This window comes from Geotrypetes seraphini, chromosome 3, assembly GCF_902459505.1.
Source record: "Geotrypetes seraphini chromosome 3, aGeoSer1.1, whole genome shotgun sequence".
NCBI classification, from domain to species: Eukaryota; Metazoa; Chordata; class Amphibia; order Gymnophiona; family Dermophiidae; genus Geotrypetes; species Geotrypetes seraphini.
Genome location: NC_047086.1, coordinates 44,627,797 through 44,643,686, shown reverse-complemented (window position 1 = coordinate 44,643,686; position 15,890 = coordinate 44,627,797). Strand labels below are relative to the sequence as shown.

Sequence of the window (15,890 nt, the reverse complement as noted above, 5' to 3'; positions counted from 1 at the left end):
ATGTCAGTGCCTCAGGGCCGGGTGTTTATGTCACTGGCTCCATCCCATGAAGAAAACCAGGAGGAGAACCAGCCAGAAAATGGACAGACCCCAGGGACGGCGGCAGCAGCTGCCTCTCGAGAAGTCCATGTAATCGGCCATGCTGAACTCTCAGCTGCCCCAGACAGGGCACGAGTCTCAATACAGGTCAACAGCCAGAAAGATGTCGCAGGCGAGGCCAAGAGCAGCGTGTGCCGACGGCTGGATTACATTGTGCAGAGTGTCCGGCGACAGGGCATCACAGTGAGTGTGGAGGGGAGGGACAAGAGGCGCGAGAGACCAACCCCAGTCACCACATATGACCTAGATTTCTGCTGAAGTCTCCCCGATTAGAAACATATTCTTTTGCTCTCCGCTTTGAATGGAAATACTGTAACATTTGATCCGCCCCCCCACCTAAATACATTCTAGCTTGGCTTAGTTCTTTTTTGGTTTTAGCTGGTTTTAAAAAAAGATTGAACAAAGTTCATAGTCTGCTGTTGAGACAATTCTAGCTTGGCTTAGTGCTTTTTTGGTTTTAGCTGGTTTAAAAAAAAGTTTGGATAAATTCCTGGAGGAAAAGTCCATAGTCTGCTGTTGAGACATATATGCGATGGTAGCATGGAATGCTGCTACTATTTGGGTTTTTGCCAGGTACTTATGACTTGGATTGGCCTCTATGAAGATGGGATACTGGGCTAGATGGACTATTGTGTACAATTCTGGAGGCCGCACCTTCAAAAAGATATAAAAAGGATGGAGTCGGTCCAGAGGAAAGCTACTAAAATGGTGTGTGGTCTTCGTCATAAGGCACATGGGGACGGACTTAAAGATCTCAATCTGTATACTTTGGAGGAAAGGTGGAAGAGGGGAGATATGTTTGAGACTTTTAAATACCTATGTAATATAAATGTGCATGAGTCGAGTCTCTTTCATTTGAAAGGAAACTCTGCAATGAGAGGGCATAGGATGAAGTTAAGAGGTGATAGGCTCCGGCGTAATCTGAGGAAATACTTTTTTACGGAAAGGGTGGTAGATGCGTGGAACAGTCTCCCAGAAGAGGTGGTGGAAACAGAGACTGTGTCTGAATTCAAGAGGGCCTGGGATAGGCACGTGGAATCTCTTAGAGAGGAAGAGATAATGGTGACTGTGGATGGGCAGACTAGGTGGGCCACTTGGCCTTTATCTGCCATCATGTTTCTATGTTTCTGAGAACAGCCAAACTGGGTCATACTAATGGTCCAACAAGCCCATCAAGCTTGCTCTCACGGTGGCCAATCCAGGTCACTAGTACCTGGCCAAATCCCAAATAGTGGAAGGAATTTATACGTCTCTATCATATCTCCCCTCTCCCACCTTTCCTCCAAAGTATACAGATCTTTAAGTCTGTCCCTATACGCCTTATGATGAAGACAACATACCATTTTAGTAGCCTTCCTCGGGACTGACTCTATCCTTTTTATATCTTTTTGATGGTGCGTCCCCCAGAATTGTACACAATATTCTAAATATACAGGTCTAGGTTCACATGTTCAGCCTGCATTTATACCTGCAGCCCAGCAGAAGCGTTCCATGGAGTGAGGACAAAAGAGGGCTTGCACACATACTTTTGAAAATTCAAATATATATAACTTCACTGCTCCTCGCAGAAAACTTGTTGTATTTGTTACCTTGTTCCCTTCTCAATAAAAATGATTAAAAAAAAAAAAAAAAAAAAAGTGTAATTGTGTGTACACAGAGTGCTTTGGGTAGTTTTCAAAGTGAAACCCTGCGTGTGCATTTTGGTCATGCAGGTATAAATCACAGCTGTGATATCTATATTTATTTTAAGTTGGTAATTTTGCTTTCTGTGAGGGTAAGCTATATTATACAAACCACAAGCACTGTTCTCTCTAAGCTGAGCAGGAGCTAATTACCTACGTTTCTGCCAGTGGGGGGAGGGGGGAGGGCGGTATCTCAACATCATGCTTTCAGTTACTAGGGACAGACAGGTTGGCTTGAGTCTTTTAGAGCTTGCCTGTTCAGTGGCATAGTAACTGGGGGGCGGGGGATTGCCACCCCGGGCACTGCGTCTGTCCCCCCACACCACGCTTGGACCCTCTCTTTCTCCCCCCTGTACCTTTTTGAATCTTCGCCAGCGCGAGCAGCGTCTCCAGCCTGTTGCTTGTGCTGGCCTGGCTCCCCTCTGAAACCACTTCCTGGTCGCAGGGCCAGGAAGGAGCGACAGCCGACACTGGCGCAAGCGGCAGGCCGGAGAAGCTGCTTGCTCTGGTGAAGATATGAAGAGGGCTCAAGTGCGGCACGGGGGGGGGGGAAGGGCGCGTAAGAAATGGGGGGTGGGAGAGAGCACGGGGGGGCATCACTGCCCTTGGTGCCTCCTTACCCTTGCTACACCGTGCCTGTCCCTCACTACTGAAAATGTGACAGTGAAATAGCGCCTCCCATTGACAGGACTGTAGGTGGAAGACTCCCAGACAGTGATCACAAATGCAAATCCTCTGACTCCATCTCGTATAAGCTGCTGCTGCTGACGTGAATCACTACATTCCTGATATTGGAGAACATCTTTTTTAAGAGAGCTAGGTGGTTGGGTTTTTTTTTTTTTTACTGCTCTCATTGTGCGAATGATTAAGGCATAGTAGCAACCCCAATAGTGAGCAAACTCCTCAGCTGTGTCGAGGGAGGGGTACGTTCCTACTACTATTATGTATTTCTATAGCACTACCAGACACAAGCAGCGCTGTACAGAGTCACAAAAACAGTCCCTGCTCGAAAGAGCTTACAATCTAAACAGACAAGACCGACAAACAGGATGTCATGGATACAGTTAAGGGGAATGGTTAATCAGCTGGCTGGGTTGGAGGGCAGAAGGGAGAACAGGACAATCAAGCCATTGTGACATCACTGATGAGGTTGGCTCATATTGGTGGAATGAGGCATTATGACATCACAATCTCAGCTCTGCTTTCCAAAGTCTGAAACTCTTCACACTACTACCATAGTGCTGTACAGAGTCACAAAGAAGACAGTCCCTGCTCGAAAGAGCTTACAATCTAAAGAGGCAAGACAGATAAACAAGATGTCATGGATACAGTTAAGGGGAACGGTTAATCAGCGGGGTGGATTGGAGGGCAGAATAGTAAGGTTAAGGATTCAAAGCGTTATCAAAAAGGTGGGTTTTCCGTTTGCTTCAGTTCCATTGGGTTTAGCGTCCTCAAGCATTTTGAAAGAGTTGGCTCCTATGAAATAAGGCATAGATTCCTGTACTGTATTCTGATGTAGAGAATGATACGGGGACAAAATGTTTCCCGACCCCGCGAGTTCTTTTCCTGTCCCTGCCCCATTCCTGGAAGCTCCATCCTCATCTTCACAAGCCGCAAACACTTTAAAATCATAAGTGTTCGAGGTTTGTGTGGTTAAGGCTGAGCTTACAGGAATGAAGCAGGGACAGCGACAACACTCACGGGGATGGGACGGTGAAATTGAGTTCCTGCGGGGACGGGGACATATTCGTCCCCATGTCATTCTCTACTCCGATTCACAATCATTTTCATGCATTTAACTTAATCATCTTATTGTCAGCTTCCTAGAAAAATGAATGTATACTGACCCATTTTGTTTCAGGAGGAATTCATGACTGTTACAAAGACTTTTACTAGAATAGAAAATGCTTATCACATGGAAGCGGAGGTGTGTATGACTCATTAGATTTCATTTTTTAAATATATTGTTACAAATGAATCCATTTATTACCAGTGCACTAGGAATCAAAACATTCATTGCTAAATCTTATCTTTAATTTCCCTTATTGAAGCAGTTGGGACTTTTCTCCCTGGAAAAGCGGAGACTTAGAGGAGACATGATAGAAACCTTCAAGATCATGAAGGGCATAGAAAAAAGTAGACAGGGGCAGATTTTTCAAATTAAGGGGCACCACGAGCACAAGGGGGCACTCGGAGAAATTGAAAGGGGACAGGTTTAGAACAAACGCTAGGAAGTTCTTTTTCACTCAGAGGGTGGTGGATACATAGAACGCGCTTCCAGAGGCTGTTGTAGGCAACAAATCATTAAATGGTTTCAAAGAAGGTTTGGACAGATTCCTTGAAGAAAAAGGGATTGGGGGGTATAGATAGGTATAGACCATTGCTCAGGCAATGGGCCTTATGGGCCACCGCGGGAGCGGACCGCTGAGCAGGATGGACCTAGGGTCTGCCTCAGCGGAGGCAACTTCTTATGTTCTTATGTTCTTATGTTCTTATGGTGGGCAACACAGCAGAAAGAGGGTCATTAAGCTTAGCATGAATTCTAGAACCAGAGGAAAGGCATTGAAATGCACAGGCTAATTCAGGGCTGGCCTTAATGCGCTAGGGCCCAGGGAAGAAATTTGGAAGAGGGCTACAAACTCTCTAGCGGAGGTGTCCATCCTGCGGCCCCGGTCGAGGGCGATGCAGAGTTTTCCTCTGCTGCCCCTGGGTGTTTACCGTCTTGCCGACTCCCTCCTCCGTCTCACTGCAGCGTTTGTGCGGCCTCAGAAAAAAAAAAAATTTTCAGCCAATGCGGCCCAGGGAAGCCAAAAGGTCGGACACCCCCTGCTCTATAGCTTCAGACAAGCTTGGGGGCCCCATGCATTACGGGATCTCATGGCAACTGCCGAGTTTGCACCCTCCTAACTGCATCACTGGGCTAATTCCATGTAGTTACATAAATTAACTTGAATCTTTGCTCATTTATTTATTCAATTTTCTATACCATTCTCCCAGGGGAGCTCAGAACGGTTTACATTAATTTATTCAGGTACTCAAGCATTTTCCCTGTCTGTCCCGGCGGACTCACAATCTATCTAATGTACCTGTGGCAATGGGGGGGGGGGGATTAAGTCCCAGGGTCACAAGGAGCTGCTAAAGGAGATTTTAAAATATTCATCAGGTGCTGGAGTATTCCTGTGCCCTCATCTCTAACAAATGGCTTACCATAAACATTTATAAGTTACGCCATACTTACATATACGTACTAGTACTTAGGACAGTGTGGCAATAGTGAACCCAGGAGTTAAAGACTGTTTAATATCCATAGTGCCCCCAGTGCCCCATATACACCTGGAGTGAAGATCACAAGTTCAGCTTTAGTGAAATTCCATTATGAAACACAATCAAAATTTCTACAAGTGAACAAATAAATCCAACACCAAATCATCTTTATACCATGCACATCAATTGAACATAGTAACATAGTAAATGACAGCAGACAGAGACCCGAAGGGACTGAAATTGAAAGTGATTTAACCAGGCAGAAGGGGCTCCTGTCCAATTAAATCATGCTCCGTGTTCTACCGTCGATATTTAACTGGGCAGCGTCACCTAATATTGGCTCTGACCACCATGGCGCTGCCCACTTAATGCTGAAGCAGTCCATGGTCAATCAGCAAAGAGCCAGCAGTTATACGAGCACAGCACAGATTCAGTTTTGGCGCTCACATAGCTTGAGCAGCAGATAGGACTTACAGAAAAAGCATCCTAATTTCGTCCACTTAGCTATGCGAGTGCCAGCCCTGAATATGGATACTAAACAATACCAAAATGGATTAGTAAGACGCATAATAAGACATATGGACTAATTTCAAACAGTAGGGAAGAGAGGAAAGAACTACAGTTGTGAGAGAAAGAGCACAATAAAAGGGGGAAAAAAAACAATAGGTTAGGGTAAAAAGCAATAAAGCTTGTTTTTGTCCTTAAAAGGACAGCTATTGTCCAAAAGCATCCTGGAACACGAATGTTTTTATTTTTGATTTAAATTGATTTATTACGGATTCACTAAACAAATGATTGGGCAGCGAATTCCAAAGAGAAGGGGCAGTGACAGCAAAATTATTAGAACGCAACGTGTTGATTGATTTTAATGATGGTATGACAAGAAGGTTCTGTGGCATTGAACGAAGCGATTTTGAAGGACCATAAGGAATTAAAAGTCTATCAATGAATTCTGGTTAATTATTTAAACGTGTTGTAAAAGTTAAGAGTAAAATTTTATAACTAATTCTATGTTCAACGGGTAACCAATGCGCACTGAACAGGAGAGGTGAAACGTGATCGTATTTCTTAGCGCCATAGATAATCTTGATAGCTGTATTCTGCACTATCTGAAGTCGTCTAATTTCTTTTTTAGTAATGCCTTTATATAGGGCATTACAGCAGTGGCGTACCTAGCATATGTAGAATAAACACTTTCAATTGAAGACTGTTGTGGTAAGATGGTATTACAGTTCTGCAGAAATAGTGAAAAACCAGTAACGCTCAATGTTCACTCTAACAGAAGGAAAAAGCCTCAGAACGGGCCCTCCCACCGCCACAAAGGTGGATATAACAGGTGGTTGAGCGGTAACCTCACAGGCAAAACCTTCATTAATTCAGAGTTGAGCACTAAAAACACTTGAGCAAAAACTGTGCTTCACATAAAAAGTTTCTCAGACAGAGAAAACAATTCCACTTATCTCAATGCTGATCGGCACACCAACGGAGGCCAGCGTTTCACCGACAGGCTACATCAGGGTGTGACCCGACCGATCAGTCTTTATGAGAACGTAAAGAACGCTTCAAAAATCCAAAAAGGGCATTGAGATAAGTGGAATTGTTTCCTCTGTCTGAGAAACTTTTTATGTGAAGCACAGTTTTTGCTCAAGTGTTTTTAGTGCTCAACTCTGAATTAATGAAGGTTTTGCCTGTGAGGTTACCGCTCAACCACCTGTTATATCCACCTTTGTGGCGGTGGGAGGGCCCGTTCTGAGGCTTTTTCCTTCTGTTACAGTGAACATTGAGTGTTACTGGTTCTTCACTATTTCTGCATAACTGTAATATCATCTTACCACAACAGTCTTCAATTGAAAGTGTTTATTCTAGATACATTGGTCTTCAATATATCTGTGTTGGTTATTGGTACCTAGCATATGTGACACCTGGGGCCCATCATTTTTTGACACCCCCCCTATCTGTACGAAAAACATGATTTTTAGTAACAAGCCACATATCACACGTGAGTACCTAGGAAAAGGCAGCATCTTACATACTGCAGTGAGCAGTATATCAATACACCCATTGTAAAACTAAACAAGCCAGACTAGTACAGATCAATCCTGCAGTCAATCCTAACAAAAAAAAACATGTCTTTCGAACACACAGAATACAGAAAACACCTTCGCCTAGTATGGAATATGTCATCAAAAACTAACCCCTCCTCCTTTTACAAAACTGTAGTGTTAATTTTAGCCATGGTGGTAACAGCTCAGACGCTCATAGAATTCTGAGCATCAGAGCTGCTACCACCACAGCTGGCGCTAAAAAATGCTCCACAGTTTTGTAAAAGAGGGGATAAAATAGAAATACATAGACAAAGGTTAAATTGAACCAGTAAGAAGCTAGACTCTGCAGACAGTGCACGACAGAAACAGTGACACATGTCTCCTAAAGCAACAAATAAATACAAAATTTTTTCCTACCTTTGTCTTCTGTGGTTTCTGCTTTCCTCATCTTCTTGTAACTCTCTTCCTTCCATCCACTGTCTGCCGTCTCTCTTCCCCTATATGGCATCTTCTCTCCTTCTATGCCCCTTCCAAAAACTGTATGCCTCCCCCTTCCATCTCTCCTTTCACCCCCATTGGTCTGGCATCTCTCTCCTCTCCTTCCCTCTCCCACACCTCTCCTCTGCAATCCCTTTCCCTTTTTTCTCTCATTTTCCTTTTCTGCATCTGTCTAGATTACGTTCTTACTACCCTCTCATCAATGTCCTTTACTGTCTACCTAAAGCTTGCCACTAGAGAATGACACGGGGAGCGATCCCCGCAGCGAACCGCTGCGTGGCTGCGGTTTGGCTGCGGGTTATATGGTGACCTCATTAGCAAATCGCCGCAGACGCGGGGACAAATCCTTTCACCAACCGCAAAAACGGTGAATAGATTTGTCCCCGCAGGCCAATGTCCCCCCCTCTAGGAACCGCAATTTACCTGTGTTTTCACCGTGCTCCTCATTTGTCAGATCAACCCTTCCTGCCAATAGAACCCGCCCCCCCCGACGATCGCCCTCACTGGTAGGAGGGTGCCCAACCCCTCCTGCCGGCACCCCCAACGGCCCCCTATATCGCCAATAGGAGGGTGCCCAACCCCTCCTGCCGGTCCCTCCCCCAACAAACCCCGCCATCCCGAAACACCACCCTTAGTCTTACTTTCCAAGTTGGACCGGACAGCTCCTCACTCGTCTGGCCAGCAGGCCTGCCTCCGTCCAAATGAGGCGGGCCCGCCCCTCCCCTCCCCTGCCTAACCCACAGGATCCTAGGGCCTGATTGGCCCAAGCACCTAAGGCCCCTCCTATAGCGGGAGTGGCTTTAGGTGCCTAGACCAATCAGGCCCTAGGATCCTGTGGGTTGGGCAGGGTAGGGGCGGGCCCGCCTCATTTGGACGGAGGCAAGCCTGCTGGCCATACGTGTGAGGAGCCGTCCGGTCCAACTTGGAAAGTAAGACTAAGGGGGTTCCGGGGTGGGAGGGTTCGTTGGGGGGGGGTCCAGCAGGAGGGGTTGGGTACCCTCCTGCCGGCGATCTTAGGGGAGGCCATTGGGAGGACCGGCAGGAGGGGTTGGGTACCCTTCTGCTGCGATTGTCGGGAGGGCCGTTGGGGGGGTCTACAGGAGGGGTTGGGTGCCCTCCTGCCGTGATCGCTGGGGGGAGGGGAGACTTGCAGACGTAGCCACGGTCACTATGCTAATCACGGCAGGGAGATCTTTGCCGCGATTAGGTACAGCGGCCGCGTCTACTTACCATATAGGCTAACATTGTAAGCATTTAAAGTACATGTCGTGTTTGTTTTTGCATTGCTAGCCCCAGGGGTGGTGGAAGATTAGTGATTGAAAAACTGTATGAAAAATAACTATTTTAAATTTAGTGATCAAAATGTGTCAGTTTTGAGAATTTATATTAATTAATTTTTTCTCTGCGTGTTTTGTTTTTGTATAGTTATTAACTAATATTTAACTAAGTTTTAAAGTTTTAAAGTTTTAAAGAATGTTTCCTTTATACGTAAATAAAGAAAAGTGAATGGGATTGCAGTGGCGGTGACGGGGCGGTGAATGGGGTGGCAGTGGCGGTGACGGGGCGGTGAAGAGGATGGTGAGACGGGGACGGGGCGGTGATGGGGATGGTGAGACGGGGACGGGGCGGTGACTGGGATGGTGAGACGGGGACGGGGCGGTGACGGGGACCAATTTTTTCACCGTGTCATTCTCTACTTGCCACCTCTTTCCCTCATCCCTCCAGTGTTTCCCTAACTCAATCCTTTTCGCCCCATCATGTGCCCTCCTTTTATTTATCCCCTCCTTCCATCATGTACCTTCTCCTCTCTCTGTCCACTTCCATCCAGCATCTGCTCCCCTCTTTCTCTCCTCCCATTTCCTTCCTGCAATTGCTCCCTTATCTCTCCCATCTGCACTTCCATCCAGCATAAGCTCCCCACTACCATCCAATGTCTGCCCTTTCTCTCACCATCCACCCCTCTTCAATCAGCACCTGCCCCCTTTCTCTCCCTCCAATATCCTTCCCCCTTATGTCTGTCCCCTTTCTCTGTACATAAATTCTATCAGCACCACCCTTCCATACCACCCTGCCCCATTTCTTTCCCTCCACCATTCTTCCATTCCAGCAATCCTGCTCCTTTCTCTACCTTCATGCAGCAAGGTCCCACGATGATTGTAGCTGCCGGCTGCCAGTCCACCCCACTCCAACGTACTTGCTCTGGAGCGGACTCAGCAGCCGCATGCTGGAAGGTCCCGTGATGACTCATCTGCTGACTCTGCTCCAGAAGAAGTAAGTTACGTTGGAGGGAGTAGACCCGGCAGACGCAGGGAGTTGTGGCAAAGTCCCGCAATGACGGCGTCTGCCGGGTCCACCCCCTCCGACGTAACTTACTTCTTCCGGAGCAGAGCTGGCAGACGAGTCAGCACGGGACCTTCCTGCACCTCAGCACGGCTGCCGACTCTGCTGCAGCGAAAGTAAGTCAGAGGTAACGTGACCATTTATTTTTTTCATCAAAAGGTGACATCTATTAATTGACTGTGTATCCTTTCTTTCATTTCTTTCTTTCTGCACTCAGGCCCAACAATTGTCCCTTTCTATTCCCTCCCTCCTTCCTTCCCATGTCCTAAGTGCCCCCAGTGCCTCCGTCCTGTGTCCATAGTGCCCCCAGTGCCTCCGTCCTGTGTCCATAGTGCCCCCAGTGCCCCCGTCCTGTATCCTTAGTGCCCCCCGTGCCTCCATCCTGTGTCCTTAGTGCCCCAAGAGCCTCCGTCCCGTGTCCATATTGCCCCCATTGCCTCCTTCCCGTGTCCATGGTGCCCCCAGTGCCTCTGTCCCGTGAACATGGTGCCCCCAGTGCCTTCTTCCCGTGTCCATAGTGCCCCCAGTGCCTTCATCTCGTGTCCATGGTGCCCCCAGTGCCTCCGTTCTGTGTCCATAGTGCCCCCAGTGCTCCGTCCTGTGTCCTCAGTGCCTCCGTCTTGTGTCCATAGTGCCCCCAGTGCCTTCTTCCCGTGTCCATAGTGCCCCCAGTGCCTCCTTCCCATGTCCATAGTGCCCCCAGTGCCTCCATCCCGTGTCCATGGTGCCCCCAGTGCCTTCTTCCCGTGTCCATGGTGCCCCCAGTGCTTCCATCCCGTGTCCATGGTGTCCCCAGTGCCCCCATCCTGTGTCCTTAGTGCCCCCAGTGCCTCCGTCCCATGTCCATGGTGCCCCCATCCTGTGTCCTTAGTGCCTCCAGTGCCTCCGTTCCGTGTCCATAGTGTCCCCCATTGTCTTCCAGATTTTGGCCATCCTGCCTGTCTACCTATCTCCCTCCCTGCAAAAGCCAACCGGCTTGTCTGCCTACATCCTGCCCTCCCTGCCACCGGAAAAAAAAGTGCGCCTCTCCCCTTCCTTTCCCCCAGCCCGCGTGCTACGTTCCTACCTCCCTCTGCCGACAAGAAGTCTTTCCGACATCAATTCTGATGTCGGAGAGGACGTTCCGGGCCAGCCAATCACTGCCTGTGTCCATAGTGCCCACAGTGCCTCCGTCCTGTGTCCATGGTGCCCCCAGTGCCTTCTTCCCGTGTCCATGGTGCCCCCAGTGCCTTCTTCCCGTGTCAATAGTGCCCCCAGTGCCTCCATCCCATGTCCATGGTGCCCCCAGTGCCTCCGTCCCGTGTCTATGGTAGGATCGATCGTAGCGGTGCAGCCGGGAGAAAGGAAGGGTAGGAAGACCCGGACCTGGCCGGCTGTGCACCTCCCCAAGCCATGCACCCTGGGCGGACCGCCCCCCCCCCCCCCTTGGTACGCCACTGCATTACAGTAATCTATGCAAGAAATTACTAGAGATAGATCAATGTATTCAAGGAAGCTGGTTCTAGTAACTTAGCGAGAGAATGTACAATTGGATTGGACCCCAGAAGGTTACTCACACCACAACATTTTCTTACTGTGTGTTATATGAATTTACCAATTGATCTGCATTACTTTTTATTTGTGAAGACTTTCATTAAAAACTTTGACATCAAGACAATCGGTTCCACAGTTTTGTTCTTTGCTCTTCTTTCTATGGAGCAATTTAGTGATTTTTCTTTGTTTTGTTTTTACTCCTCTTGCGTGCCTTTGTTTAAGGTTGTAGTGAAGATTACCTTTAGGTTTGTAACTGCGGCTCCATGTTGGTTTAGTTTTGCCTTTGAGCAGAAATGCTCTATACTTTGACTCCATCCCTTTGCCATTTAGAGATCCTCTATGGGTGTTGCCCATTCATTTTCTACATCCCATTACGATTTTGTCTCCACCAAGATTCCAGTATCTATTACCAATATTCTTCCTTCAAATTTTTATTTTTACTTTCTTATAGTTATTGAAGCAATGAGCATTCCATGACAGTAAGGTGTAGTTTTTTTCCTGTCCCTGGAGAGCTCATAATCTAAGCCAGGGGTGTCCAATGTTGGTCCTCGAGGGCCGCAGTCCAGTCGGGTTTTCAGGATTTCCCCAATGAATATGCATGAGATCTATTTGCATGCACTGCTTTCAATGCATATTCATTGGGGAAATCCTGAAAACCCGACTGGACTGCGGCCCTCGAGGACCGACATTGGACATCCCTGATCTAAGCCAATGAAGGGTTAATGGACTTGCCCAAGAGCAGGAGAAGCTGCAGTGATTTTAACCAGACTTTGGGTAAAACATTAGACTACTTCTCCGTACTTCATCTCATGTCCTCTAATTCCACAGATTCCCCATCTTTCTCTTTCAAATAGCAGATATCTGTATCACATTTCCCATTCTTCCTGGGAAGTGTATTGCAAACTGTGTCCCAAAGTGAGATTCGGGGTGTGCTGCGAGGCGTCGGTGCCAGCCAACTCTTGCGGCAAACGACACGTTCTGTAGACAGTTGGCTGGCACCTCTCCTCTACATGCCTCTTTTCTTGCAGTACCCTCCCCACTGGCAGCTCAAGACCCTGTCTGGAGGGCCTTCATGTATGACATCACGTCAACATCCGTACATTTCCGGAAACCCTCCAGCCAAGACAAAGGATTTAGTGTGCAGTAGCTTGCCGAAGCTTGCGAGACACTGCTCCAGGGTATGACTTCTCAATCCAATCCTCAGGACACACCTAGCCAGTCAGGTTTTCAGAAGACCCACTGACGATTCATAAAGATAGATTTGTATAGAATGAAAGTAGTACATGCAAATTTACCTCATCTATATGCATTATGGATATCCTGAAAACCCGATTATCTAACTGCATTCCAAAGACTGGGTTGATCGACCGTACTCTAAGATATAAATATTGAGATCTACTCATTTCCTATGCCCTCTCAACCCCTTCCCATCTCTTTACATCTTTAGTCAAATAAGGCCTCCAAAACTGAACACAGCACTGAAAGTAAGGCCTCACCAATAACAGGTACATGAACATTATCCCCTGTTCCTTTATTTATCATTTATTTAATGTTGTACTTTTAACATTAAAGATGGACCCTGCGCAGAAGAACTTACAATCTAATTAGGACATCTCAGGGTTGGGGAGTTCTACCTCCACTTTGTGTAGCCCTGTATACTTCTGGCCTTAGCTACCTCTATCTATCATATACCATCTTCCCACTACATCACTGGTTTTCAGTGCAGGCCCTGGGACACACCTAGCCTGTCAGGTTACAGGATATCTACAATGAATACATATTTGTGTAGGAAGGAAAAGGCATATGAAAATTTATCTTATACATATTCTTTGTAGAAATCCTGAAGTTCTTAATGACTAGGTGGGTCCTGCAAACTCAGCTGAGAAGTGCCATTGGATATCCCAAAAGATTTTCTGCATCTTGAGTTTATGGTAATATTTTACGAGTATGGTCTCAACTTATCTAGTGTTAGGTTACTCTTAAGGGTAAATTTATCTGCCTTTTAGAATAAATGCATAGCTGAGATATCTTGAAAAACAGTGCTGGTGGTAGGTTCTCAAGGATATGATCTGAAAACTATTGTATATGGCAGCCGGCTTAATGCATCCAACTCATACTACTACAAGAATTATAATGTACTGGTTTATAAGAATAACAAAGGAATACTGCTTCAGACAGAACATAAGAATTGCCTCTGCCGGGTCAGACCAGGGGTCCATCGTGCCCGGCAGTCTGCTCCTGCGGCGGCCCCCCAGGTCCATGGCCTGTAAGTGTTCCCTACCTAACCTAAAACATCCATACCCTGTTCGCTTAATGTCCTGTAAGGTAAACCTCTATCTGTATCCCCTTCGCTTCCAGGAAGTCATCCAGTCCCTTTTTGAAATATTGCTGTTTTTTTAACTATGTAGAAAATAGTCATTCTAATATATACTATAAACTGGATTGAACAACATTCAAAAGTGTCTTCTGTGCTTGTATTCCTGACAGGTCAGTATTATATTCAGCGACTTTGGAAAGATGCAGAATCTTTGTAATCTGCTTGTTGAAAAACTGGGTAGTTCAATTCTCCTCAGTCCGCATCAATTCTATCATACCCAAGAAGCCCTGGAAAAACTCCGGTATGTTATTCGTACCTTTAAAAAGCTACTGTCTTCTTATTCCATATCCTTTGTTCAAAGTCGATTATAGACTTTCTGCTTTTTAAATCATAAGCCGTCAAGTCTGCCTCACCGCTGTTGGGAACGCAAGGGGCAAAGCTCAAGAAGTCTGTCGAATGCTTGGCCAAGTCTTAGGGAAGCCCTTACTAATCAGAGAAGAGAAGCTGAAAGAATGGGCATGCCAAACAGAATCCTTGACAATTCAACAGAAAATTAAAAGTGGTACCGTCTTTGTAAGCTCTAAAGTATTTGTCACATTTGAAATAAAGGCAAAAGAAAAACATGAAAAAAATAAAAAAAATACATAAATACAAGTTAACAAATTTCACGTCTATTTTCCCTAAGCAGCCTATTACTCGTATGTATGAAGTTTTTCCAGCTAACCCATGTTAACAGCCAAATTTGAGTCACTTTTTTATTTTTAATCTATCAATTTTAAACATACAGTATCAAGAATTAATCTTGTACAGAAAAGAAAATATTAGCTAAGAGCAAATAATACATAATCTATGTCAAAAGAAAATACTTAAGCTAATCCATGTCAAGTCCACATAATGGTTGAAATCCCCGATGACTAGAACAAGGAAAAGCATGTTCCAACATCTGAAACCAGAATCTAATTTCTAAGTGTTCAAAAAACTTCAAACTCCTTCGAGGCACTTTAAGGACAGAAATGTAGTTAAGTGTGAGGGTTCAAAAAATACATAGCAGTTGAGTCACATTAAATTTTAAATCTTATGCTCAACACCTCAGAGAAGGCATCCATGCTACTAATGTGAAGGGTAATTCTACAAAGGCCTGCTTAGTTTTATTATTTAGATCCTGTTCTATATAGAAAAGCACTAAATCTGAGAATGCAAGAGATACTCTCGCATTTGTATTGCACCTCATTAACTCAATATCAGATATATCTGTCTTCCCAATCCTCAGCAGGGCCACCAGGCACTCAAATACTTTTCATAGTGCTTGGCTTTTTGCTCCAACTCGTCATCGGATCATTTCACTTTATATTTCCGTTTGTTTTAGCTTATAATAATTTAAATAATTTAAATAATTATCCCAGGACAAGCAGGCAGCATATTCTCACTGATGGGTGACGGCACCAACGGAGCCCCGGTACGGACACTTTAGAGTGACTTGCACTCTAAGAACTTAGAAATTTCTGGCTAGCCCGCACCGCGCATGCACGAGTACCTTCCCGCCTGATGTAGGCGCGTGGTCCCTCAGTTTCTTAGTTTCCGCGGAGCTAAGAAGTCGCGTTTTCAACGGCTGTTGAAAATTTTTTATTTTCGCTGCCTTCCCGCTCTCGCGGTTTTCTGACTGTTTTGTCAGTTTCTTCTTTTCTTTTATCGTTCAAAAAATAATAATGATACTAACCAACTGAACTTTTATAGTTTATTTATTTTTTTCTTTACCGCTGTCGGTTTGGCTTGGTGGGGCCTTATGGATCGCCATTTTTTTTCTCCCCACTTCATGACTCTTGTTCCGTGCAGGTTTTTCCTGCTCAATTTTCTTCCATGCGGTTGTTTTGTTGTGGAACCTGTCTTCACCGACATCCTTCTGTGATTTTTGCATTGTCGGGACCTCAGCCTTGCCGATTTTTTCTTCCCTTGCTTTTTTCCTCTTCAGCACACGTTCATGTGAATTCTTCAGAAGCAGTTTTCTGTCGGCGCTGCCAAGATTCTGGCACCAACCGACATTAGTGATCCGGTGCCCAGCGTACTTCCAGTGCCGCTCCTCCAGTCCACACCGACTATGTCGGGCCCGATCCT

General features: G+C 46.0%; 1 protein-coding gene across 1 annotated transcript; it reads left to right on the top strand.

Moving 5' to 3' along the window:
* Nucleotides 1–14,426, top strand: IRAK1BP1 (interleukin 1 receptor associated kinase 1 binding protein 1). The gene is made up of 4 exons (XM_033937541.1): nucleotides 1–282; nucleotides 3,643–3,708; nucleotides 13,949–14,079; nucleotides 14,174–14,426. The coding sequence occupies exons 1-4, from the start codon at nucleotides 1–3 to the stop codon at nucleotides 14,424–14,426; spliced, it is 732 nt and encodes a 243-aa protein (XP_033793432.1).
* The last annotated feature ends 1,464 nt before the right edge of the window (nucleotides 14,427–15,890 follow it).

Excerpts from the sequence above, each read along its gene's own strand:
- IRAK1BP1 (XM_033937541.1), top strand. The coding sequence starts at position 1 with ATGTCAGTGCCTCAGGGCCGGGTGTTTATGTCACTGGCTCCATCCCAT. Across the intron at positions 283-3,642 it reads TCCGGCGACAGGGCATCACA|GAGGAATTCATGACTGTTAC; the intron begins GTGAGTGTGGAG and ends ATTTTGTTTCAG. Across the intron at positions 3,709-13,948 it reads CTTATCACATGGAAGCGGAG|GTCAGTATTATATTCAGCGA; the intron begins GTGTGTATGACT and ends TATTCCTGACAG.